Raw genomic sequence first — 27,795 nt, forward strand, 5'->3', positions numbered from 1 at the left:
GCATCTGGTGGCGAAAAGGCGAAGTGCTCGGACAAGGGGGTGGGCACAGTAACCTTAATGCACATAAATACCGTATTTTTTTTTAGCATAGGCGGTTTTAGGGGTTGTCTGCTGTGGGGCGGACCTTCCGGGTATTTGGATACCCCACAGTCACGTAGGGGACCAGGAATTTTCCCACAGGAAATTCATATCCTTGTTCGGTTTTTGAGCATTTTCATGTACATGTCTCTATAATACAACATAAGGGGATATATATGGAGGCGCGGTGGCTCAGTGGTAGAGCGTTCACCTCTGGTGCTTGGGGTCCCAGGTTCGATCCCAGCATTCGCCAAGTGAACTTTGTGGTGGACAAACACCGTGCTCGTGGATTTTCTCGAGGTTCTCCCGTTTCCTCCCGGCATAACCGTGGAACGTAAAACTCAAAGATTTAATTTCATTTTTTCATATATATATATATATATATATATATATATATATATATATATATATATATATATATATATATTCAGAAAGTTGTTGGCGGGAGATCAAAGTCTCTCCATGTCCCCTCCCCGAAGCTCTCTAATGGTTTTCAGTCATTACGTAAATAGAAATACAATCATTTAGGCAACATATCCTCATTGTATTTGAACCTTTAGATAGCCCGTATATCGACTCAAAACCATAATAAAACACACCGTATCTATTTTTTTTTTTTCACTTCGAACACTGGTCAAGGTAATTTAAAGAACATGGAGGCAGAATGTGTAACAGATGCTCCCTTATTTATTTGGTTACAAATTGAGCACTCGTACATCAAAATGTATGTTTTGTTTGAAACTTTTTTTTTTTTAAATTTTTGATGGACAATAATTTTTAATTCGAAGAACCTGTCACTTTTGTGAGGCCCAACATTATAGATTTTTTAATACTTAAATTTAACTTGTACCGGTACGCAATATATTAACATCAGTCCACTAAATTAAAACACATTTTTAGAAGTATCGGTAGCCTTGAAATAATAATTGCAAGAGGTAACAAAGGAAATGTATATATTTGCTAGTCAGATAAAGTATTTTGGTTTAAAAAATCTTCTCATTTTTAGAAGTGAAAGTCCTTTGCAAGAAGCAATTCCAACCACGTCTCATCGAACTTAACAGCAATTATAAAAATATGTTTTCGAAGTAAATGAGTATATAAGTAGATAAATATTAAGAACATTTTCCATATCACTATGCATGATTAAATTTCTTACACGTCCTTCACAATATGACACACTGTGATATAAAATGTGATGGCTTCATCTTGTTCATCTGATATTTACGAAAGAAAAGAAGAGCTAAATGCACAGTACACACGTCAACGTCTATGGAAATGCCAGAAAGTCTGTGGAAAAGTCTATGTAAGTTCATCAACGACTTGCGCAGTAACTTCGCATCTCGTCATAAGTGCAAATTTTCAAGCAACATTCTTCATATATGCCTCGGGTTTGTCGAGTGAAACCACCGAGCATAGCAATGGCTCCAGAACGAGAAAGGAATGGCTGCTCCAGTTGTCTCTGTGATGACTGCAGTTTGTTATACAGATCAAAATCTGGAAACAAAAAGAAGAAGAGAAAAACTCATTCAACAGGGATAATTTTTGGATGAGATACAAATGCATAAGATTAGAAACACTTAATGTGTGCAATACAATATCCATCACACAATAGATATTTAAGCAGCATTTTTTCTTTCCGAACAAAATGTCAATATCGTCGCTAATATGTAGAGACGAAACTTTTTCGATAATGCGATATGTGCGATTTAAAAAAAAAAAAAAAACTTCGTATGTGTTTCAGGAAATCTCAAACTTTTCGTTTCAGAGCCAGGAATCACGTTTATATTATCGCGAATTTTTGTGAAACTCGGCATTACTTGCGATAAACGCGAATAAAAGTGAAAAAGTGGAATTCTTGCTAATTGTTGCTAATAATAACTAAAAAGCGCGGATTTTCAATATTACTTAACTTAAAAATCTTTGCATTTCACCGAAAACGTGCACGACGCTAAATTAATTTCTCCAAAAAATCCGTAAGCTTGCATGCGTGATGTTACTTTCTGCGATTTTCAATATCTCTTTTATATTTTAAAAATGTAAATGAGCCATTTCTTTTATTTATCGACATAGAACGGAATAAATCGTTTTTTGTGAAAAATAAAAACGCATAAAGGAAAATATGTCATAAAAACGTAAAACTTACAGGAAAAATGTATGATCTGGCAACCCTACAGAAAATTCAATCAGGAGAAAGACTATTTAGATCTAGGTGCAGATGGAAAAAAACAATGCTAAGATGAATGTTGCAGAAATAGGAATGCAAAGTAGTAACTGAATCCAGTTCGTTGAGGACAGAAATGAATGGAAGATTTTGTAAATGCGATATTGAACCTTCAGGTTTCGTAGGCCATAGAGATAATTAGTGAATTAATAACTAGCTAACTCACAAAAAATTTAAGGCGTTTTTAGTCATGTAAGCTGATGACATCAGCGGAAATGTACCTTCCTGGTATAAACTGGCCCGTATTTAGGTAAGTGCTATTTTATGCTCGAGCACAGAGTGGCAGAATTTAGGAGGTGGCAAAATTTTGGATTTTTTTAAAGATTCACAATAAAGTAATATTTAAAACTCGCAGAGTCCCACGCAAGCACGAGAAAATATGTTAATATGTTTAATTCGATTTAATTACTGTAGCTACTAATTAGCAAGCTATCTGATTATTTTTAAAAAGTAATCCTCTCCCACCCCCACACCAGGGGATGAGGATGAACATCATGGAAACTGATACCGCTAAACTTAGCGACTTGCGAAACTATTAATTCAACCCTAATATATGTCGTTTTCGATTACTTTTAAGATCTCGCCCACTCCCTGGGGAGTTGAATTGGATTAAAACTGTCACTATTCATCTCAGCGACCCCAAAAACTCTGAATTCAGCTCTAATATTAGTGGTTTTCAATTATTTTAAAAATGCCCCATGTTATTCTTATGGGGACTTTGCACCCCTATATTTCAGCTCAGATATGACCTAGGGACCTGCAACAGGCCATTTGGATCATATCTCTGAGAGCTTTAAAACATTAAAATTTCATGTTTCTATCTACTATTGTTCTCGAGTTGAAAAGCTCTACAGACAGATAACTTATTGTATTATTAATATAGGTGCTATTAAACCATTACTGATGGTGAATAATGTAAACAATTATTTTTCTTATCAGTTATCATATACTGGTGCGAGGGGCGACAAATTATTTAGGGCACAGGGGTGCACAATATATAAATATGGGCCTGGGTATAAAGTGTTACTGACACATATACATGTGTGTGATATAATAGCACGTAATCGAACTTGGAACTTACTCAATAAATTAGAAGAGATCTACAATATACAATTTGATTCTGCAAAATCTTGTCTCCGTAGCTGTGCACGAAACGATCGTGCCCCTATGTGATTTACTACGATCGTTTTAAATAAACGTACAAAATGAAATCTTTCTGTTTAACGTCCCACGAGTATAACCTTTATGTTAAGGAGATGGATGATAAAGGCATGTGAATGATAGTGGAATGATAATGTAGGAGGAAACGGGAGTAACCCGATAATGCTTACAGACACGATGTTGTCCACTACAAATATGCATAACCGGGGATCGAACCAGGGACCACACGTACCAGAGGTAGGCGCTTACCACTGAGCCAGCGTACCTCCCCCCCCCCTCAAATAAGCGTACAGATACGCGTAAATGCTCTGAAGATAGTACCAGTTATTTCGTTAGAGTCTGTCTATTTCAGGTGTGCCTTCGGAAAATATGCGACTCAGCTGTGTTGCCAATTTGTCATTCAGTCATTTGACCTTGACGAGTGAAGATCGTAGGCTACTTAGAATGGCTAACAAGACAGAGCACAGCGAAGTCCGTGGAATAATTCATTGTGGCAACACTTCCGCATCCAACAATTGAAAGTCTCGGCCACAGCAACTTGTCCCTCCTAGTCCTGGACCCATAGTATACCCCCGTAAAAAAATCGAGGTCCAGAGAATTTGATTTTTGATTTGTGTTCTCGGATCATTATTGAATTAATTTAGCTTGGGTAGACATTTCTAATCCGGGCCGATTAGGTTCTGAACGTCATTTTAACCCTTTCGATACGGTGTGCTTTTTGATGTTTTCGTCGACGAAGTTATGCAGGTGCTGCAGCTTCCCTAATTATCCTATTGAAACTTTCTGTGGTGCGTTGTGTTGGCCAAAGACAAGGTTTTCAGATGCTGGTATATTTGTTTCAATCTAGCTAATAAGAGGGAAATTATAAAGGGAAAATGGGATTTTTTTCAAAATTTTCACATAAATTCGGGAATTAAAATTTCTCATGGCTGGAAACACTGCCACTAGATAGATGCAACTCATTTTAAAATAAACTTTGGTACACCACTAATATATCCTAGAAATATCATGTCGATATCTAACAAACTAAGCATGTAATTTAAAAAACATATCATTCTATCTTTTAAAAAATCGCCATTTTCTGGACGTCATTTTTAAGAATGGCGAATATATTTTAATGATGACTTAATATTTCGTGAATCATAAGAACTACATTCAACATTCTTGTGTCAAAACGTAGATTATGAAGGTCAAATATCCTTATAAACATATAAAGTAACCTATCAGAGCAACCTTTTAGTCATTTTACAAAATAGCGAATATTATAGGAAACTATAATAAAGAATGTTATATTTGGTTTGTTTGAGTTATGCCATAGTGGTTAAAGGAGACGTGGACCTATTGATTATAGACGAATCCAAACCACTTTTTAGTTCAACTGTACCCCCACCGGGAATCGAACCCGGGACTATACACTCAAGGCATGCGTGCTACCAACTAAATTAACTGTAGGTCTAACGGAAAGTTATGATGGAGGCTATAATAACTAACGAATAGACATGTATTGAAATAAACTAAATATAAATAGATTTCAATCCTTTTATTGTGATCAGCAAAGAATGTCTAAGATCATGAATAGAAGTAATTAATACAAGTAGATAAAATACATAAGTTTGCCTATGGGTACACAAGTATACAAATTCAAATTATAAAGAATACTCGTTATAAGTAATGAATACATATATATATATAAATTTGTTTGATTTACATTTGTATGAAATACGTGACAATTTTCTTAAGCTATATTAATTCAATAATGATGCAAAATTGCAAATCAAAAATGAAATTTGTGAAACACGATTTCTTTTTACAGGCATATACAGAGTGAAGCTAGATTTAATTATGTCCATTTGCAATTACGCATTTTTACAGTCACTTACATTACATTTCCAGCATGACGAACATTTCAGAAGAGCGTATCGGCAGGAGCATCTTTTCGTAGCGCAGGTTTTCCAGTTACATGTTCACTGAGTAGAGGCTTTAAAAATTTAATAGGTTTAAGAACACCATCAACGTTTTCCCATCGAAACTCACAGAGGTCTTTTGGAACATACGAACGATTCAAAACATTTACACATTTTCTGAGTAAATAAAATGCTCTTTTAATGTGTCCATGCACGGACGATGACGTTGGCGGAAGGTCACTTAGTGGGACTGATCTCTTGAACTCATTGTAGGAAAATTCATCAAAAGTGCCACTTTGTTTTCCACACTCGCACAAGATACTTATCGGCACAGTCGTCGTCAATCTGAGCAAATTCTTTTAGAAACTTCACTGGTTCAGCGGCTAAAGCTCCTCGCTTAGTTCCTATTTTGCTCATAATGTCATCACCTGTGAGAATATGGGCCTTGATGAGAACATTGCAAATCTCTGAGTTGAGTCTATGGTACAAAATATGAAGAGGGATGAAGCATCTTTTCTCACCTGTTCTATAACATATCCATAATTCTTCCAATCCTTGACCTATGAAAAGTGCAACAAATCGAAGTAACAGAATAATTACATCTTTGTCATTCGATAGAACAATTATTCGCTTCAAACCTTTTCGAACTGCCCACTCTACATGTGGAATGAACGAAGGTCAGGTTCTTCCAATTTTTATTTCAGTTCTTCCACAATATGGCCTGCACCGTTTGAATATATTTGTGCAGGCATCAATTTCTCATTAACAATCATTCCACTAGCAATAATTGGAAATTCTGAGTTTGCTAAAACATCAGTAATATTTCGCCGCATTAGCATCTCCAGATTAAGCTTGTTTGATGTAGATGACCATAATTTATCATGTTGCAAAGGCAGAGGTATAGAATTTGTTATACATGCAAGTTCGATTCATCCAGTTGTAGACATTCGCCGGATTTTCTCACACTCTTTGAGCGAAACTTCAAGACAACTGTCAAATGTGATATGCAGTTCTTGCAGAGTACATACTGATTTTGATATTTGTAGAACTCTCTGAATAACCTCTCCAAAATTTTTCATGGATGACAGCTTGACCGTTCGCAATTGGGACATATAATCCACAATAACAGCAGTGTTTAGTGCAGGGACCTTTACGAAATAAAAATCGCCAGATGAAAGATATTTTTCTAATTCTTTAAAGAGTGTGTGTTTTACTGGTTTGTCGCAGCATCTCCATCAAATAACGCATTTGTTGGAAGAAGGTCGTGAGACATAATGTTCTTGATAGATTCCCCACTTTCTTTCTTTCTATCTCTATGTTGACTTGGGAAAGAATTTTATTTGAGATCACCAGTAAAGATTTTCTGGTTGCTGGTTCTGTTACACTGTTCCGATTAAAGCGTGGAAGGTTAGCTTTATTGATTACGTCAAAAAACGATTTTATTTTCAATACAAACTTCTCCTGCTTCAGCTGTATATATAATTCTGACCCATGTGAAAAGATATCTAATAGACGTGCCTTTACATCATTATTCACATGTTGTTTTGTGACAAACTTATGCAGCTTCTCAGGCTCAATCATTTCAAACGGATTTCCTCATCGCTGCATAATATGAACAAGGCTCTCAACATTTCTATTGAAACGTTCTCCTCTCTTTCCCATTAACTCATGGTGAGGAACAGTTTCACGGTGGTCTATTAATTTAGAATTAGTCACCTCTTTGAAAATGTTACAAATAGAAAGTACTTCGTGGTAAACTAGCTGTCATTGAGCAACATAGTCACTTTTACGTGCTTGACCGACAATTCCCTTGAAACTTTTCTGATCTCTGAATGGTTTGTTCTAATTTCATGTCAGGAGTTACAACATTGAATCGTCCTTCTTTGTCTTTGATCACGAAGTGCCCTTGAACAAATTTGTTGTGAAGGTACTTGTTTTCTACTTATAGTTTTTTTTATTCTTTCCAAATATCAGGAGCCATATCTCACATAGTTTATACAATCGAATTCATGAAACACAGGAATGAGTGACTCCACAGTTTTTTCTGCAGCTCCCAGTCACCTTTTCTATCAGTATGTACTAGGTCCTTCACTAGACAGATTAAAATTACACTTCCCCAGTACTTGCAAAGCTCTGACTTATCCTCGCACTGTTTGATAAACTCTTCAAACTTGGCTCTTAAAGTTTGTGATATTGAACGAAGTGTAGTAAATGTTGCCTGGCTTTGCATTCTGTACCTTGCACAGTTCTTCCATAACATCTGCGAAATCTAATTTGTTATTCTTCTTCCAGAAGGCCATCCAACGCAATGTTTCTATAGCCTCAGAGATGGTGAGCATACCCTGTAACGATTGAACATAATGAGTTCCGCTCAATACAGATTGCACAGTTTTGGCTCCAAAGATTTCAGTCTCAATGAGTGCATCTTCTATGCCACATCCTGTTAGATAACTTCCTACATACCGCAGTGCAACTTTTGTCATGTGAAAAATGCCCATCATTGGATGATAAAGTTCACTAAATTCTTCTGAATTGCTCATACAGATCTCAGCGACAATACGGAAGACACCTTCGTCACAGAATATTGGGAGGATTGGTTGATCTTCAAGCTGAGGGCCCACATTTTGGATTTTTTTTTATAGCCGTATATGCTGTTGCGTAGTTTGTGACAGGAGGTGGTACTACTGGTAAAAAGCCAATCTTTTTCAATAAGACGGTACTCTGGGAGATTAGAGCATGAATTCAAGCCCATGGAGGAACTGGCTTGTGCTGATCTTTCAGTCCACACTGAATAAGAGTAATAACAAATTCAGTTTCCTTGGTTTTACAGATTGCAGTATCGGGCACTACATGATGCATATCCTCAGCCACTTGGAAACTTTCTGGTAAATCGGGATGTGTTTTTGGCTTGTAGTAGTTTTGCACACACTGTCAAGGCAGCTGTGTTGTAAGTTTACAACTTCGTTTCTGTATATTTAATGCTGACACTGATTGTTTCCCTGCATCTAACTCATTGGCACGGTCTTGAAAAAGCACCATTGCCGTATTATGTGTGCCATATGTGCCGGACAAAGAAGAGCTGTCTTCAAAGTCAACATTTTCAAAGGCTGCAATTGCAAATGCTTTGTTAGTAAAGTGACTGGGGAGTGGTCTTAGCCAGAGATATGAAGGACATTCATAACCTACGTCTGACACAAGAATGTTGAATGTAGGTCTCATGATTCACGAAATATTATGTCATCATTAAAATATATTCGCCATTCTTAAAAATGACGTCCAGAAAACGGCGATTTTTTTAAAAGATAGAATCATATGTTTTTTAAATTGTATGCTTAGTTTGTTAGATATCGACATGATATTTCTAGTATATATTAGTGGTGTACCAAAGTTTATTTTAAGATGAGTTGTATTTATCTAGTGGCAGTGTTTCCAGCCATGGGAAATTTTAATTCCCGAATTTAGGTGAAGATTTTGAAAAAATCCCATTTTCCCTCTATAATTTCCCTCTTATTAGCTAGATTGAAACAAATATACCAGCATCTGAAAACCTTGTCTTTGGCCAACACAACGCACCACAGAAAGGTTCAATAGGATAATTAGGGAAGCTGCAGCACCTGCATAACTTTGTCGACGAAAACATTAAAAAGCGCACCGTATCGAAAGGGTTAAAATGACGTTCAGAACCCAATCGGCCCGGATTAGAAATGTCTACCCAAGCTAAATTAATTCAATAATGATCCGAGAACACAAATCAAAAATCAAATTCTCTGGACCTCGATTTTTTTACGGGGGTATACTATGGGTCCTGGACTATCCTCTCTTCAGGGGGATACGGGAAGACATAAATCGACAGCAACGCCAGAAGGGGCACAGTTGAAATAGAAAGGGTCTAGTAAACAAGTGATTGAGAGGGAAGAGCTTTATGTAAGGAGCTTGTAGCTATACTTGCAAAAGGACACCCATCGCAATACAAGAATGCAAATCACCTTTTATGCACACCCATTGCATCGGGAGCGTCATTTAAGGAGGGTAGAGAGGGGCATTTGCCCACTTCTGATTTTGACAAAACATTGGTTTTTAATAAATTGTATACTAATATACTAGTAAAAAGTCTAAGTTTTATTTCGGTTGACAGTTTTGCCCAGCAAATCCTGATATATCGTTATTGCTCTCCATCTACCGTAGATTAACAAAAAGCAAACATTCTTGCTAATGGCTTCCAACAAGCATTCATTGAACGGACGGAAGTATGCTGTACCAGTAAAGCAATAGATACAAGCAAATAATATATAAATTACACATAATATATAAATAAAACACGTAAAGTACATCTATACTAATGTTATAAAGGAAATGGGATTTCTTCATTTCTTCGTTTGAGGCAATCGCCAAAACTATTGAACCAATTTCGAGACATTTCTGATTAAACTGATTACCGATAACTATTTCGCCACTGAAAAACATTATTCTCCTTAGAACACTTATAACGTTTTGTTATTGTTATTATTATTATTATTATTATTATTATTATTATTATTATTATTATTATTATTAGTTGTTGTTGTTGTTGTTGTTGTTGTTGCTACTGTTGTTGTTGTAGCATGCTTTATAGGTTCAGTTCAGTAGCCAATACAGTATTGCCCCAATTTCTTAGAACTCGAACAACGGGAATACGAAAGAAACAATAGAGCAAATGTTGCTCCGGAATCCTAACGCTACTTTGTAATATCCGAACGCTCAGGACGTTTTTCGTATTTGTTTGTGCGTACGTTTTCCCTACGCAGGGTCTTCACTACAGTGAAATAAACTACCGTTAATTTTAGATTTTTTTCTGTAATATCTTCAAAATAAATAAAAATATTCGAAAAGCAGAAACGTAGTGAACTAGACAATATGATTTTGAATGTGATACCGTTATCACAACTCATCCATCTGCTTTCGATTTGCAACTGTAGATAGATTTAGCATTTTTTGCGAATTCTTTAAATAGCGGCATACCAAAAGCAGATAGGTGAATTGTGGTAAAGGTGTCACATGCATAATCGTATTGTCTAGTTCACTACGTTTCTACTTTTCGAATATTTTTTATTTGTTTTGAAGATATTACAGAAAAACTCTAAAATTAGCGGTAGTTTAATTTCGCTATAGTAAAGACCCTTAGGTTCGTTGACGGAAGCGAGAGAGAAAGCATGTCGTGATTCTCGCAGACATTTGTATGTTTTGTGTTATTTTAAAAATAAAATAGCAATTTAGCGTTCTTCATGGATCCTAAAAAGTTCATCTGTATTCAAGTAATTATTATTATTATTATTATTATTATTATTATTATTATTATTATTATATGTTAATATTCTTATCTTAAAATCTAATGTATTTACTGTTAAAATTCATTCGAGTTCGTGGAACCCAAGAAAGAGTTTTAAAATTAAAACCATATTTTATTTCATTGTTATTTTAAAAATTTAAACTATTCAACCGTTTTGGAGATATTTCTGATTAAACAGATTGCCGATAACTATTTCAACACTCACAAGGGACGTATGCGAACCGTGACAGCTAAATATTTGTGGAAATAAGTACCCTGACTAATTGTGGATCGTTAATCATCGTGGTGATAATCACTTGGTGCGGAAATGCCTTGTTTACCCGCTACGTATAATACATATACCAAGCAGTGACCGGGTGAGGCTGTGCTGAGTTATACCCCAAAAAAGCCAGAAGAAGCCAGAATATGAAAAGTTTATATACAGAGAAGCTGATATCTACGGGAGCGGAACGCGTGACCAAGTATACGGGAGTAATGTTACACAAACAGTATTGCCATCCCAATACAAATTTATAGTTTTTCAAATAGAATGTATACCATTTTATGACATTAAAACAATTAGCATAAAACGTGAAAGAAAATAAGCAAAAGATGGGTTATCATTGTTGCCAAATAAGGAAGATATCAGGCTCTGAAGTTAAGAAGTTATGGAGAACGTACAGAGAAATTAACAATGCGCAACAAGAAGTCTGCAGAAGGACCAAATGTATAATAGAGAGTAAACTATAGCATGCATACCATCAGTGACTAACAGGCTTAATACACGATTCACCCAAAAAGGGTACATGGTAGAGTTGCCGTAGAAAGAAGAAGTTCCATGAGACATTATGCGAAAATGTAAACAACGAGTCTTCCTGTAGCGCAGCAACTCCAATGGTGTTTGTGTGGAATCGATATCTCGAACTGTCTTGGGATTGCAACACTGTATGTCTTTCTAACCACAAAAACGAAGGCGTAGCGCCTGAGAAGAGTACAGAAAGGCTGTGGCACGAAAAGTAACAAATATGTGACAAGAAACTACATCAGAATCGAAAAGATTAATGAACTGCGATAGGTGTCAGTCGAGATTATAGGAAACGTATAGTTAGCATGCGAGGCAACGATGAAGATAAAACACACTGCGTTCATGCTACCATAGTATACAGGTGCAGAATATTTTAACATAATACACCAATACATACAACAGAAAAGCCATAGATAGTATGGCAAAATACGTACATTTCTCGCCCTAGCCGCACATTCGACATGACGTATCAAGTCCGTTAGTCACTAGTTCTGTGCATGCTGTGATTTACTCCCTACTGTACGTTTGTTCCTTCTGTAATCTTGTTGTTGTTATACATTGTTCGTTTCATTGTACGGACTCCATAATTTCTCAAATTCAGAGCCTCATATCTCCTTTATTTGGCAACACTGATAACCCACTTTCTGCTTATTTTCTTTCACGTTTTATGCCAATTGTTTTAATGCCATAAAATGATATACTTTCTATTTCAAAAGCTATAAATTTGTGTTGGAATGGCAACACTGCTTGCGTAACACTACTGCCATGTTCTTGGTCGCGTTTCTTCCCCCTCCGGTAGATGTCAGGTTACCTGCATACATTTTCCATTTTCTGCGTTTTTCCGGTGTTTTTGGGGTATAACTCGGCACAGCCTCCCCGGTCACTGTTCTGTATATGTATTATACGTAGCGGGTAACAAGGCATTTCTGTACCAAGTGAATATCACCACGGTGATTAGCGATCCACGATTAGTCAGGGTACCAATATTTAGCTGTCACGATTCGCAAACGTCCCTTGTGAGTGTTTCTCCCTTGAACACTTGTGTCTCCGGACACTGCTCTTGAAGTATAGTTGATTGTATCTTCCGTTACAACGGTAAAGAGAGAATACTTACCTTGTTCAATTCCCTTACTAGGGAAGGTCGCGAGGTATTACTCTGACTTCATATTGATATTATGCTCAATCGACTCGTTATTACGTATGAAACAATTACGCAAATGGATAAATCCTCGATCGGAAGTGTGTTCGAATTGTAAGGGTTCAAAGTTCGAAATTAAACAGATTTTGCGTATAATTTGAAGTTACTAAGTTTTGAGATAGACGTTTCATTTTCGGTATCGGAAAGTTTTTCTGGAAACCCAACATAGTGGTGATGTAAAAACACACATAGTTCGCAAGATAAAGGCACTTATTGAGGAGGGGTTGAAGGATAATGGCGTCTTACAACTTGCAAATTGCCTCCTGTTAGGCACACAGTATCGATAAGCTAATAAAATTTATTTGCCACCCTTATTCGGCTGTATTATCATTCAAATATCACTTTCCTGTGTGACCACCTTCAAACTGAATAATGACATTTGTCTCCGAAACGTTTTGCCAGGCGTGCGAAATTCAATGAAGAACATCATGGTATTCATAATTAATCTTGTGATAATCTATATTGTGATGTTCTTTTCCTTCTGTAGGAAGGAATGAGATCAACATTTTCTTAAAAGGTTCTGTCACCAATGTCTTGTTTTGCCCAGATCACCTGTCCAACAAACATTTTGCACTGTGGCGCACAACATATTGTCATATGTGGGAAACAAAAATTAGTTTGTTTTTAAAATTAAATTAATCCAAATAAATTATCCACAACAGGTTAGCACGGACAGTGAATACGAATATCAGTTCACACCACCGGCATTTCATTTGTAGTCAATCGCGCGGAAATGGCTCCTCAAACTGATCGTGCAGCACCATATTGATCGGCCGCGGATCTATCCTGAGCGGTACTCCCAATCTTGTCGGGCTATGCTTATGCATTGCGGAAGAACAGTGTTTCAATATATCATCGCTTGCCGTGTTTTTTCAGTTTTCAGCGAATTGAAATGCCGATTATTGGAAAAATATTTGGAAAAATATTATTCAAAAGCCAGGGATTATTTGGAGATATTCAGCGACAAAATAGGCCGAAAAATTTTTTAAAAAAATGATTAGCGGGAATGTGCGCTCAAAGCTGTGAAAAAGGTGACTTTTATTCTGGAGAAAACTGATGTTTGCATACACTATCGCTAGCCGATTGTTTGTCTTTTTGGCCACATTTATAACAGATTATCGTAAAATATTCCCTGAAACTTGGCCTCTATTTTCCAACAATTGCTGTTAAAATCAGTTGAAAATTATAAAAGGTGCTGGCGATGAGATATTGAAACACAGTCTTTCAAAGAGGCCGACTGGGTTCGAAGTCTTGTTCACGTTACTTCCACGGTCAAATGTTTCAGAGACAAATGTCATTGTTCAATTTGAAGGTGACCATACAAGAATGTGTAATCTGAATGACAATACAGTCGAATAGAAGTGGCAAATACATTTTATCAGCCTACCGACGCGGTGTGCCAAACAGAAGGCAATTTGCAAGTTGTAAAACACCATTACCCTTCACCTTCTCCATAATAAGTATCCTTATCTTGCAAAATGCGTACGTTGTGACATCACCACTGTGTTAGGTATTCAAGAAAACCTCCCGATACCAAAAATGAAGCGTGTATCTAAAAAAAAAAAAAAAAAAAAAAATAGTTATTTCAAACTTTCTGCAAAATCTGTTCAATTTTGAACTTTGAATGCTCGTAATTCAAACACGCTTCCGGTCGAGGATTTCTCCGTTTGAGCAATTGTTTCATATATAAAAACGAGTCGATTGAGCACAGTATCGATATGAAGTCAGAGTAACACCTCAGGACCTTCCCAGTTAGCGTACAGTTGATCGTATTTCCCATTAGAACGTTCAAGAGAGAATATTTACCTTGTGCAATTCTCTTAGCGTACAGTTAATTGTATTTTCCGTTAGAACTTTAAAAAGAGAGAATATTTATCTTGTGCAATTCTTTTAAGAGTACAGTTCATTGAATCTTCCGTTACAACGTTAGGCCCGGTACACACGATCCAGTATACTGATGAGGTTTACCTGCACAGGTAAACCGGAGCGTATGTGCCAGCCGCTACAGGCCAAACAGCAAGGCATTGCAACCTGTGCAGGCGACCGGAGAAGAATCGAAATTCAATTCTTACTACCTGCGCAGGCGTGTAAACCTAAGCCTGTGTGTGAGTCATTTCAGCACACATGTACAGTGTTTTGGTGAGTTGTGGCTAGTTCCTTGAATAGGGAGTCAGTCGTCGGCTTCTTGTTTGCTCGCCATCTCTAGACTGAGTTAAAATCTTCAGGTTTACCTTTGAGTGTGTGTGCTCTAGCCTCTACAGGTATACCTTTCCGGTATACCAATGAGATTTACCCGACAGGTATATCGCAACGTGTGTACCGGGCCTTAAAGAGAGAATATTTACCTTGTGCAATTCTCTTAGAGTACAGTTGATTGTATCTTCCGTTACAAACTAAACTGAGGGCGTCTGTGAGGCTGGAGCCGCAAAGTCTTCCTCGTTTCATTTCTCTGGATGAGAAGAAGGTTGGCTGTGACGATGTGAGTACTATACAGATCGAAACGATTAATAATCTGGTCAACATCTGAAAATAAATTGAAAAAGAAAAATTATTAATTTCAATTTCAAACTGGTTGATTAAACAACTTCAATTTTCATGTAAATAAAAAATATCCTTTGGAAACCATTTGTTGTTCAACTAATTGATTTTATACTTTAAAAATGCCTGGGGTTTGTTACCCCAGAAAGAGAAGAATATCATTGGATTCCGTTTTATGCCAAAGCAATAATTAGGAATTGGTAGTTACTAGTTCCTGAAGACCCTGTTTTACACAGTGCATTCAATAAATTCTAGGACTACCTCGAAAAAATTAGCGGTACTCAGCGATGCCAGAAAATTTCGTTATCATGTTAGTTTTTCACACACACAGGGGTAAAAGTGGGGAACACCGGGGGATGTCGTTCCCTCACTTCCAAAAACATCTATGGCGTCCCCATTTCCTAAACAGGTTACACTGGGTAAATATAGGCACAGTGTGACGTCATGCGTTCCCCTACCTTTTCAGATCCAGTTTTTATCCCTGCACACACGAGATGACTTCCCGCGCTATACACTCGTGAGACCAGTATTCGAGACTCCGGAACGACCAAGGAAAGTCGTCCATAACTAGGATACTGCACCACCGTCTCATTCTTTATTCGTTATGTTTCTTTATGTGTTGTCATTATTGAGAAAATGAAGCAATGTGTTGCTATCAAGTTTTGTGTTAAACGTGGTAAAACCGTGACTAAAACATACAAAATGATGCAGAACACGCATGGACATGCTTTAGCATCAGGTCACGCCAATTTTCTTGTGAGTCGGTTTGTTGACATTCGTCACATTCCACGAACACGCCCGTTCCCATATTCACCTGACTTGGCCCCAGCGGACTTCATGCTTTTCACTAACTCAAATCTGCCTCAAAGGAGAGCGTTTTGAAAATGGTGCATGGATTCACATGCGCATATAAATTGCTTTGTGTTTCACAAATTCATATGTAGTGACAATCCCTTAAAACAAATCTTCACCAAAACTAGTTTTTCGAAAAATGTTACTGGTGAAAGAAACCCTAAATCACAATTGAGCTGTCTGAAGCCAGACCGAACTAAATATATTTTTGTGCTGAGGGAAATCCGCCCTAATGGAAATACTGTCAACTTGACACGAACTGCTGTCAAATCCAAATATTATATGTAAAAATGGTTTGCTTTTGTTATTTCATATGCATGTAAAACACGAAAACAAATAATAATAATTACACTCATATTATTTGAGTGTGTGACACCAGAGTGTATTAATTACATTTTCGGCGATTTTGGGTTTAACCATGATATTATTTGCGTTTCGTGTATTTCACACCGAACTTTATGCCACGACAAGCATTAGTGTTAAAATTAAAGCAACCATCACATTAAATCCATTTTCTAAGGACAGCAGCCAAGTAGTCACTGTTTCAATAAGGACCGATTTTCCACAGAATGAAAAAAAGAAAATCAGTTTGGTCTGGCTTCAGACAGTTCAATTAGAAAGTTACCGCTAACATATTCAAGTAGGCGATAACAAATTGGCGCATTTGTTATTTTTCCAATAATTTTTCTGACACTAATAATAATAATAATAATAATAATAATAATAATAATAATAATAATAATAATAATAATAATAATAATAATAATAATAATAATAATAATAATAATAAAATAATGCAGGAATATCTTGCATAATGTCGTTTTGAGTAAGAGATTCATGATGGCTATATAAACTCTCGCATCTTGGGTGCACGATATTAGGGTTTGATTCCTAATGGGAACCTATGTGGTTCGTATCCCACTTTTTGTTTCAGGTCCATTTCTCACATAGCCTTTGCACTTGAAAAAAGGCGCTGAGTTCCAAACCAGCAAACCAAGCGGCTTTGAACAACGTGAGTTTCGCTGCAACACAGTTTTTATCATTATTATTATTGTGGCGTAGGTCAATGAAAACTTGACTCATGACCCACTGACCCACCAGCATACCACGACATACCATGACCACCACCCACCAAAATCTATCGTCACCAACTAAAATCCATGATCTACGCCATCTCGCCATTCATTAAAGAATTTACACCCGTAATAAAACAAGGCTGTGAAATTAGATATCACAAATCGGAGTTTGAATTTCTACCGTCAATCGCTCAAGCAAGCACCGCTCTGTTAAAATACCGGTGGATCTCACCTTTACGATATAAAATGGTAGTGTTTATCATGGGCCACATTACGATGAATTTCAATTTAATTATGTATATAATTATTTCCTTGTTGAATTACAGATACTTTTCAGTGGAAAATAGGATTAAATTTCAAAGTACCAAATAATTACAAAGTAAGCCAACGTAAAGCGAAAAAAAAAGTGTAAAACTCGATTGTGTCTCGAAAAACAAGTAGTAAGTTCTATTGCTATTATTATTATTATTATTATTATTATTATTACAAATATCAATAATTACAATTGACGACTTGAAAGGCGGCGTTCTTTTGTGACACCTAAAGGAAAATAAGGTAATAATGTTGGGTTTTTTGTGTTTGTGAGTGTAAACCCGACAACAATCTGGTTCATAGTGACCAATCATGGTTAAAAGTGTATATTTTGTAAACAGTGCATAGAGTTGCTAATTCAGCCACTTTGTGGCAAGATCTGGCCATTTTGAGAACCTGGCTAGCCACAAATTTTCAAAAAAAAGCTACTAGTAGCTTTTCTAGCCATGTGCTTTTTGCTTTTAGCCATTTCTAGCCATTTTATGAGTTCAACCACATTTTGATATAGGCTATTTATCGTTAACAAGTGTTGTAATACAATAAGGAAACCCCTGTTAAGATTTTACTTATATGCTTAATGTTTCACTTCAAGGAGATGATTAGCTACAAAATTTTCATGGCAATTGCATATTATAGCGGAATGTGTTATACACAATGCATAATTTGTAAGCAAGCTCAAAGTTTAAACTTTCAATAAAGGGTCATTGTATCTGTTTTAAAAAAAAACTAATAGAATTTTAAGATCAAAAGGGCCAATGTCAAGAGATATCTCGGAGATAAGCTGAGATATATTCAAGAAAATACAAAGTATCCGATAGGACATAAACATATCTTTCATTGGTAAAAGTATGAATATTGTATTTGCACGTATGTTTGAAACACCTGCAAACAAAAAATTATAAGAAACTTCAAATGCGTTTTTCAAAAAATGGTATTTTTTTTACATTGGCCCTTTTAGATCCAAGCCACAGATATATACCTAGGAGAAAATTTGTATATAATAAATAATAAGTATTTATTATATACAAATTTTCTCTAATAAACAAATAGACTTACAGAACTCGATTTTGAACACGGACGTATCTTGGACCCAATTAGCAGGGTTATGCAAGAAATTGCTTTTATCTCCAGTTCATTCCCCTTTCCCTATACTTTTAGCATGGTAGTTTGAAGGAAAGAGCGGCAACCCTATTACTGACCCATGGTTAACACGACGTAATTTTCTTACATAATCCGGAACCTAGAGTCTAGTTTTGAAATGCTTCGTATACTTAAGAAACATTCTATACTTGATTAACAACACATTAATTGCTAACTAACTAACTCTATGGCCTATGGAACCCGGAGGTTCAATGCCGCGTTCATAAAAGCTCTCCATTGACTTCTGTCCTTAGTCAACTGGATCCAGTTTCTACTTTGTATTCCTATTTCTATGACATCCATCTTAATATTCTGCTCCTATCTGCTAATAGGTCTTCCTAATGGTCGTTTTCCGATTGGATTTGCAGTTAAATGCTTAGAAAGTCTCCCTAACTTCTTGCATTCTGGCTATATGCCTTACCCATCTGAGCCTCCCACACATGATGACCCTAACAGTATTTGGTAAAGGGTATAAATTATACACTTTCTCGTTATGAAGTTTCTGCCATTTCCAATTCCCCCATTGCACTTGGGTGCGGTATTCGTCTCAGAATTTTATTCTCAAATACCTTCAATCTGCGTTCTTCCCTTACAGTAAGGGACTATGTTTCGGAACCATACAGTACAACAGAAATGATTATTGTTTTATATATTTTAAGCTTCAAATTCCTCGACTGAATTCGAGACGACAGAAGATCTTGAATAAAGAAGTTTCAAGATGAAACGAATTCACATATTAATTTCTTCAGAGATAGAAGTTAGGGTTTCCTTCACCCAGAGCACACATAATAATTGTCGTTTTGCTTTCCTCTCCCCGGGCCGCGGTGGCTCAGTGGTAGAGCGTTCACCTCTGGTGCTAGGGGTCCCGGGTTCGATCCCAGCCCCCGCCAAGTGAACTTTGTGGTGGACAAACACCGTGTGCGTGGGTTTTCTCGGGGTTCTCCCGTTTCCTCCCACTTTCCTCATTCCACCATTTCATTCATTACTCATCATCACCGTCTCCTTTAGCCTAACCGGCATAAACGTGGGACGTAAAACTCAAAGATTTCATTTTTTTTCCTCTCCCGCCACACACTGGATTACAGTATATCAAAGTTCATTCGGACATTAAGAAGAAAAGAAAGTAAAAGAGACGAACGCTGTCTACTGATTCCAAACGCAGACACTTAGAAATATTCTATTTATGTCATGTCCCAGATAGATCATTCATTCACCAGACAACCATAGAAGTCAAAATTATACAAGACAGGATCTTGTGGCACTGACATCATATCTATATGAATAATTCCTATCTCGCTGAAAAACGTGTGTAGGGTTCGCGCAACGAGAACCCCTACATACAAAGTCAATGTGTCAAAGACTTGTTTTATTTGTGTTGATTCCTATACTCTATGCATTTGTTATTATGTTTTTATTACGTCACAAAATTTCTTTTGAAAAGTAAAGGTCGCAAATTTATTTTACCTAAAGATACGAAGTATATCAACTGCGATGAGGATTTAACTTTGAAAACTTTAACAGGTTCACTCAGAGTTGCCAACAGATTACATAAGAAAATAATTAAATGACAGAATCTAACTAAAGATGGAATTCAGGACTTATCTTTAGGAGATGTGGGGCTCAATTGGAAACATTTTTTAATGACGTCAGGTTTTCAGCCAATTTGCGCCAAGATTATATGAGCCAGTTTGTTACTGAACTGCTGAATATCTATAGACAAGTATTTCCCGGTGCCTATTAGTCCGAAAATATACATATATACAAGGTGTTCTTGGAATAAACCGACAAACTTCGCAGACGTGTTTCAGGAAAGGCCTATTAAAGAGATAGAGCCAATTTAAGATAATTAGTGGAATTAGTCGTGAAGTGGCTACACTGAATAAAATAAAACAACCGATATATTTCGCATCAATTCAATTCACGACTTCAATTCAAGAAAAAAAGGAATACTTGTGAGTTTGGTCCGAAACGCCTAATTATGGAGATGGGGCAAATTCAAGTTAATTAGTGGGAATGGTCGTACAATGATTGCTTCAAATTGGACCTTCTCCGTAATTAGACGTTTTCGATCAAGGTTGCAAATAAACGTTTTTTTTTTTTTTTTTTTTTTTTGTATGGAGATCATGGACAAAAATGTGAATATGTTGGTTGTTTTATTCATTTTAGCCATGGTCGCCCACAGAGGGGGGCAAGAGGGGGCAAATGTCCCTCCCTAGATTTTCGAAAAAGTTTAACATTTATAGGCTCTTCTGGTGACAATAGTATACTTTTAAAATCAACAGTCACTAAATGATTAGAGTAACAAAATTTAGTCAAACCCATCCCCAAGATTTTAATCTACTTCTCTCCCCCATATGATGTCTCATATTTTCAGTAATAATTATATTCAGCCTGATGCTGCATGCAATGCTAAGTATTTTGAATGATGGTATCCGTCAGTTGAGTTGAAAAGATAATTTCGCTCTTTGTTGTTTCTTTTGCTGACGTGGTGCTGATAGCAATGAAGTTTCGTTTTCTTGGGTTTCATTCTAGCAATTGTGTGTGTCTTGCCCCCCCCCCCCCTTGGAAAATATCCTGCAGGCGCCCATGATTTTAGCGACACTCTATATTGTATTAATACGAAAAAAGTCACTGATATCCCCTCTCCGTCCCTGAGAATAGCTGCGTGAAATGTTCCTACATTTTTTTCTCTGGAAAAGTAGGCAAACTGCATGAAGCGAGCCGACATTGTGCTTTGGAAACGCGGCAATCGTAATTACAAGCACCTAATAATATTTGTATTGTTCAGTTCAAAATCTCTTGTTGTCGCGAATTCTGTCAAGGAATTTAAAGCTTAAAATGTATAAAACGATAATCATGCCTGTTGTGCTGTATGGTTGCGAAACATGGTCGCTTACTCCGAGGGAAGAACGTAGACTGAAAGTATTTGAGACAAGATCCTGAGACGAATATTCAGACCCAAGAGGAACGGGAGTGGTGAATGGCGAAAACTTTCATAACGAGAAACTACATAACTTTTACGGTTTACCAAATATTGTTAGGGGTCATCACATCTAGGTGGCTCAGGTGGGCAGGTCACTTAGCCAGAATGGAAGAAAGTAGGAACGCTTTCAAAGCCTTAACTGGAAGACCAATCGGAAAACGATCATTAGGAAGACCTAGGAGCAGATGGGAGGACAATATTAAGATGGATTTCATAGAAATAGGAATACAAAGTAAAAACTGGATCCAGTTGGCTAAGGATAGAAGTCAGTGGATAGCTTTTGTGGTGGACGCGACATTGAACCTCTGGGTTAAATAGGTCATAGAATGAGTGAGTTAGTTAGTTATAGCACCTTTGGAAACTATATAGTCACAATACCACTAATTTTAGAGCTATGAAAGTATTTATTTTTTAAAAATCATTATCTTTGTTCAGAAAAATAATTTAATTGATTTGATTTTTAGTGTAGTTCCTTTCAGCAGCGAGGCTATATGAGACGTGGATTTACAGTTTGACTTGAAATCCGAACCACATGAGCTCCCACGGGGAATCGAACCCGGGTCTTTCAAATACAAATTTAAGTGCAATCTTTGTAACAAATTACATTTTTTGAACTTCTAAAAAATCACGTAACATTAATAAACCCTATAAATGCGTCACAAGTTATTTTTCTTCCATTTTTCTCTGCAAAGTCTTTTAGAATTTTGTCTAAGTTTAAAGTCTTGCTAACTGCAAATTACACAATGGACAAAATTGTTGAACCATTCAAACATTCTTGCTGAATTGTTTCAACTAAGTTTTGAATAGCTTGAAAAATTTCCTTTCTTCAGATGCTACAATCATTATTCGCTGGAATTGTCAAAAAAATTCGTATTGTAATATGTACACTAAGAAAAATCCGTTATCCGGACAGTAGTATATTGTACATACAAATATACCTCGAAATCCGAATTTTTTTGGCAAATGTTTGGAGAACGGTGGCCACCGGTTACTATTTGATACTAAATATTCACCGATTTCTTAGGTATTGATCAACATTAATATGGTCTCTTTATGAGTTACGGCTCCCGAGACATGGCTCCTTAAATCTTCCGAATTCCAAACTGGTTTGGTGAATATCTTGGGAAAGGCAAGACTGACGTGAGAAATTCCATCACTTTCTCAGATAATTTTTGATACTCTATCGAATGGAGGGCCCAAAATTTAAAAATTCGCAAGTAACAGACATACAGGCACACACACAGAGAGAAAGAGGAAAGTCAGTAACGAAAGTTGTAAGTTAGTTGAAAATTTCTGGTTATGTATTAACTTTAAATGCCGAAGGAAGCAACTGCTACGTCAAGGCTTGAAACCTTAATAGCTCAGCCCCTAATTAAGCTAGGAAAGTAATTTGGTATAATGTGTTCCTGAAGGAAGAAACTTGCCGCTCTTGGGGATACAGTCATAAAGAAGGTATACACAGAGAAAAATCCGTTCTCCGGACAACAGTATATTGTACAAATATACGGTATCCTCTTGCTTACTATAGAAATCAGTACGGAGCATACGTTATCCGTATTTTACATAGGCATTGCCCTTAGATGTTACATCATGCTCTTACAGGATGTCTGACATCTAACAGTTTTCCGTATATCACATGCATACACTTATGTTACCTTCGTCAGCTATATGTTATATACGTCCATTTGCATGTGAGATCCTGACCGCCTACATTGTTTCATACGGAAAGTACGTATAGATGGAACACTTACAAGAAAGTACAGAAAGAAAGTATTACAGAACAGTATTACAGAACAGAAAGTATTACTTCCTGTATACAGAAAGTATTATAAAACATGCGTTTTCAGTTATACGTCTGTTCTACGTTAAATCCAAAAACTACAGGAATTACGCATGTAACCTATCTTTTTAAGTACACCGCCTACAATTTTTTCTCAGTATATATTCATTACACGCTAATACCCTGTAAAAGTATTTGTTGCTTACATGAGGAAGTAGGGAAGAGGCAAAATTTGCCAATTTTTTGAGTCTCAGTTTTTTAACGTAAATTAAATTTATTTTCTGGACAGTTTCGGTATTTATCTTTCGACAGATTCTATCTCATTGGAGTCTGTGATCCATAAGCTTTCCTACAATGTATAAGTCATGAGTCTATGATAGTTATAATATAATTAGTCATTATATCATAATAATAATATAATGATGAATTCACTAATTATAATTAGTGAAGTCATCAGGGCCGACAACGTGAAGGTCTGCAATAGCCTTTCGAAAATGATATACAGAGCGTTCTTATAGGAATTTTGTTTTTAAGTTTTATCTCGCTTTGTATTGCAGCAATGGTTATTTATATATATATATATATATATATATATATATATATATATATATATATATATATATATATATATATTATTGTCGCAAGTGTATTGCCTACACATTTACTTCATTTCGTCAGCGTAGAGTGAGTGTAAGAATTGCCATCCCCCCTCCAAATTCTATTTCTTTTCTTTTATTTATTTATTTATTTATTTATTTATTCATTCATTCATTTATTTTGGATTTTTTGTTTGTTCTACGAATAGAGCGAGAATTGCGCAAGTGTTACCTCGTTGGAATCCGTGTTTCATAAACTTTTTCAACGAGGTATAAATCGTTACGCTGTGATAATTAGGGTTTCACCAGGACCCTGAACGTGAGAGTCTACCATTTCGTTCAAATCCCTGCATGGTGTATAAAGGTTAGCAGTTTTTCCCTGTGCTACTCAGTGTTGAATCCAGAAATACTGTACTTAAACCACTTCCGGTTTAAATAGGGGGACAAAAGTCAAAATGAAACTTACTCTTGGTAAGTTAAATCCACATCAAAAATCCATTTCTCGCAATCTCCTATTTGCTTTAGCTCTGTGTAGATCAATTTTGATACCGGATGTAGACCTTGGTAGTAAATTTCTACCACTTCTGGCCATGGGCGCCCGAAGGGCAGGGCAGGGTGATGCCCGCATCCCCCTCTGGCTCACGAAAACGTATTAAATTTCTTAAGATTTTCTTAATACAAATAAAAACCAATACCAAACGTAATATATAGCAACCAGGGATTTGAGCCTCCTAGGGATGCGCACGAGACGAGTCGAGACAGAATTTTCCTGACAAAATTTGAGTCGAGTCACAGCTCTTCCAATAGAGAAATATACATTTTTCGAGTCGAGACATCACTTTTACAGCACATTTTCGAGACGAGACAGCCTCAAATCTTGTCTCGTGCGCATCCCTAGAGCCCCCCTAGAAAATTTTCTTCGGGCGCCCATGCTTCTGGCTTTAGAAGACAGATAATGGTGGAGACAAAATATATTCTTGTGACGCTGAATCGACTCCACAAAACCATTTCTCGCCTGGAAAGTAGGCAAGTCACTTCAAACTTGCGTATCAATATGTAGATAACACGCTACGCGTCATATCGCTCATGTCACGTCACCTAACACCTAATACGCGTTTCAATTTGCGCCTAGTTTGAATCACATATAGCGTCTACAGACACGCTCAAGAAGAAAGATTTCTCCGCTTTCAAAGAGCGCAATTAAAGATGCAGTCTTTTGGGTCTATGCTCTGCATGATTCTGCGATATATATGTTTGTAACAACAAAATGAAATCTCTCAGTTTTACTGTTTTAAATTAAATTTCGTGTTCTTGAGTTCTAATGCAACACCTAGATTATGAAGGAAGGGAACTGCTCAGTATTCGAAATGAAAAAAGAGCAGGGGCGGTATGTTTTATTACGATTTAGACTCGACATACCGGTTATCTAAATGCTGAAATACAGTGAGGATATGTTGTCTAAAAGATTGCATTTCTACGTATTTACGTAATGACTGAAATTCACGGAAGAGCTTCTCTGTAGTTATGTGGGAGGGGCGTGGAGAGACTTTGATCCTCAGCCAACAACTTTCTCAAAAAAAATATCCCCTTATGCTGTTTTAGAGAAAAATATATCCCCTTATGCTGTTTTAGAGAAAAATATATCCCCTTATGCTGTTTTAGAGAAAATATATCTCCTTATGCTGTTTTAGAGAAAAATATATCCCCTTATGCTGTTTTAGAGAAAAATATATCCCTTTATGCTGTTTTAGAGAAAAATATGCACGAAAATGCTCAAAATCCAAGTTTTTATCTTTGCAATTTCCTGCAGGAAACCTCCCGGACCCCCTACTCGACTGAGGAATATTCCAAATGCCCGGAAGATCCGCCTCCCACAGGACACAACCCTTAAATCCGTGGTGCTCAAAACACGATATTTATATGCATTAAGACAAGGAGACACACACATACGTAAGAAAGAAACAATTTCAATGTGTGACATCAAAATATAAACTAGATGAACTTCTTTGAAGACATGTACTTAGGAAAATGATAATAAAAATGTCGATGTTGTTAACTTTGAAATTATTTCTACATAAGAAATAAAATCTTTTTACGTGCAAAGTTATTCATCAGTTACTGTGTGTAAAATGGATTTATTAAAGATATTTAGCATCTATTATACTTTCCAGTGATTGTACGTCTTGATCACTGAAAAACCAGAGGCGGTATTCCATACCAGCGCATACCGTCTCACTTCGACCACTAGGACTGCTACTAATATGGGCTTCGAGCCACAAGCGAGGGTTACATTCGGTGCAGTTGATGGGGGTACAGACAGTTCGGGGGGCAAGATCTATCTTCACAACATAGGCTGTTCTTGACAACACTAATTCGCATCCAAGAGAGATAGATTACAGAACGATGCACAGGTTCTTTCACTTTTACGTTCAACGTGTCCTTCCTGTTGGTTAAATAACATCCTACAGCAAAGGCGCGCGCGCTATCGACTAGGCCAACGAGTAGGGTTGCGAGAAATGAAAATGAAACAAAATGGAATCTTTAAATTTTACGTCCCACGATTATACCGGCTAGGCTAAAGGAGACGGTTATGATGAGAAATGAATGAAATGGTGGAATGAAGAAAGTAGGAGAAAACAGGAGAACCCCGAGAAAACCCACGCGCACGGTGTTTGTCTACCACAAAGCTAACTTGGCACGAGCTGGGATCGAACCAAGAACCCCATGTACTAGAGGTGAAAGCTGTACCACTGAGCCACTGCTGTCCCCGGCGCGAAATGAAAATGAGTGATAATGAAAGATGTAGGAGGAAACAGGACAACCCCAAGAAATACATTATGTTTCTCACTACAAATTTAGATTGACTAGGGTCGGGCCGCGGTGTCTCAGTGGTAAAGCGTTCACCTCTGGTGCATTGGATCCTTGGTTCGATCCAGTTCAAGGCAAGTGAGCTTTGTGGTGGACAAACGCCGTGTGCGTAGGTTTTCTCGAGGTTCTCCTGATTCCTCCCACTTCCTTCATTCCACCATTTCTTATCATCACCGTCTCCTTTAGCCTAGCCGGAATAAGAAAAGGATGCCAAACTTAAAGATTTCATTTCATTTTCATTGCCTAGGGTCGCACCAAAGAAGAACACTCTATCACTGAAGCATAGTATCCCACCCCCTCTAAAGAAAAGAATCTCAAATAACCAAGAATTATATCTCCCGCATTCCCATGCTTTTGGAATCCTGACGGGAAACCTGTTAACAACCAGGTCATAAGAATGAATTACATTGCAATTAAAGAAATCATATTCTTTCACATGTTTCTGAATGAACAAGAAAAGTTAAGACAGAGAGAAAAAAAATACATATATAATCAACAACCAAAACAGCTTACTAATCAATAAAATATCCTACGAACTTACTTTGGTGGAAGTGAGAAAAGCCGTGATACACTTGGGGTCCAAAGCGAAACACAGGGAAGAAATGTCTGGTGAGGATCCCGCCGGCTTCCTATATAAAAACAAACTGACACTTTGGATACCGAATTCAACGAGACAACTGGAACGCCTCTGTGACGTAAACATTGCGTGTTCGATGAACTCTTATAAACAGTGCAATCAAGCTTGCATTTGCCTTTTTTTGTTTCTTGTTATCATCATCATTATTATTATTATGTGTGCAGATTAATTAATATCAATAGAACAGCGAAAAATGTTTCCACAGCAACGACAGCTTTGCACCATGTCTTATGCTATTACGTACAGTACTAATATGAGTTGCAAATTTAATTAAAAGTGAATTAGAAATCTACGTGCTGATATTAATAGCTTCAGTCGCATTTGATGTCTGTGGATATGCA

General features: G+C 36.8%; 1 protein-coding gene across 1 annotated transcript; it reads right to left on the reverse strand.

Moving 5' to 3' along the window:
* Positions 1-752: 752 nt before the first annotated feature.
* LOC145670046 (LIRP-like) lies at positions 753-27,520 on the reverse strand. Its single transcript, XM_081738393.1, has 3 exons — positions 27,359-27,520; positions 15,018-15,195; positions 753-1,572 (listed from the first exon to the last, which is right to left on the reverse strand). The coding sequence occupies exons 1-3, from the start codon at positions 27,518-27,520 to the stop codon at positions 1,391-1,393; spliced, it is 522 nt and encodes a 173-aa protein (XP_081594519.1). The 3' UTR covers positions 753-1,390.
* Between the last annotated feature and the right edge of the window lie 275 nt (positions 27,521-27,795).

Source organism: Thermobia domestica, chromosome 14, assembly GCF_964235325.1.
Source record: "Thermobia domestica chromosome 14, izTheDome1.hap1.1, whole genome shotgun sequence".
Classification (NCBI taxonomy): domain Eukaryota; kingdom Metazoa; phylum Arthropoda; class Insecta; order Zygentoma; family Lepismatidae; genus Thermobia; species Thermobia domestica.

Coding starts and splice junctions, on each gene's coding strand:
- LOC145670046 (XM_081738393.1), bottom strand. CDS start 27,520: ATGTTTACGTCACAGAGGCGTTCCAGTTGTCTCGTTGAATTCGGTATC. Junction 15,196..27,358: donor CTTTTCTCACTTCCACCAAA/GTAAGTTCGTAG, acceptor ATTTATTTTCAG/ATGTTGACCAGATTATTAAT. Junction 1,573..15,017: donor CTCTAAGAGAATTGCACAAG/GTAAATATTCTC, acceptor TTTTGTTTCCAG/ATTTTGATCTGTATAACAAA.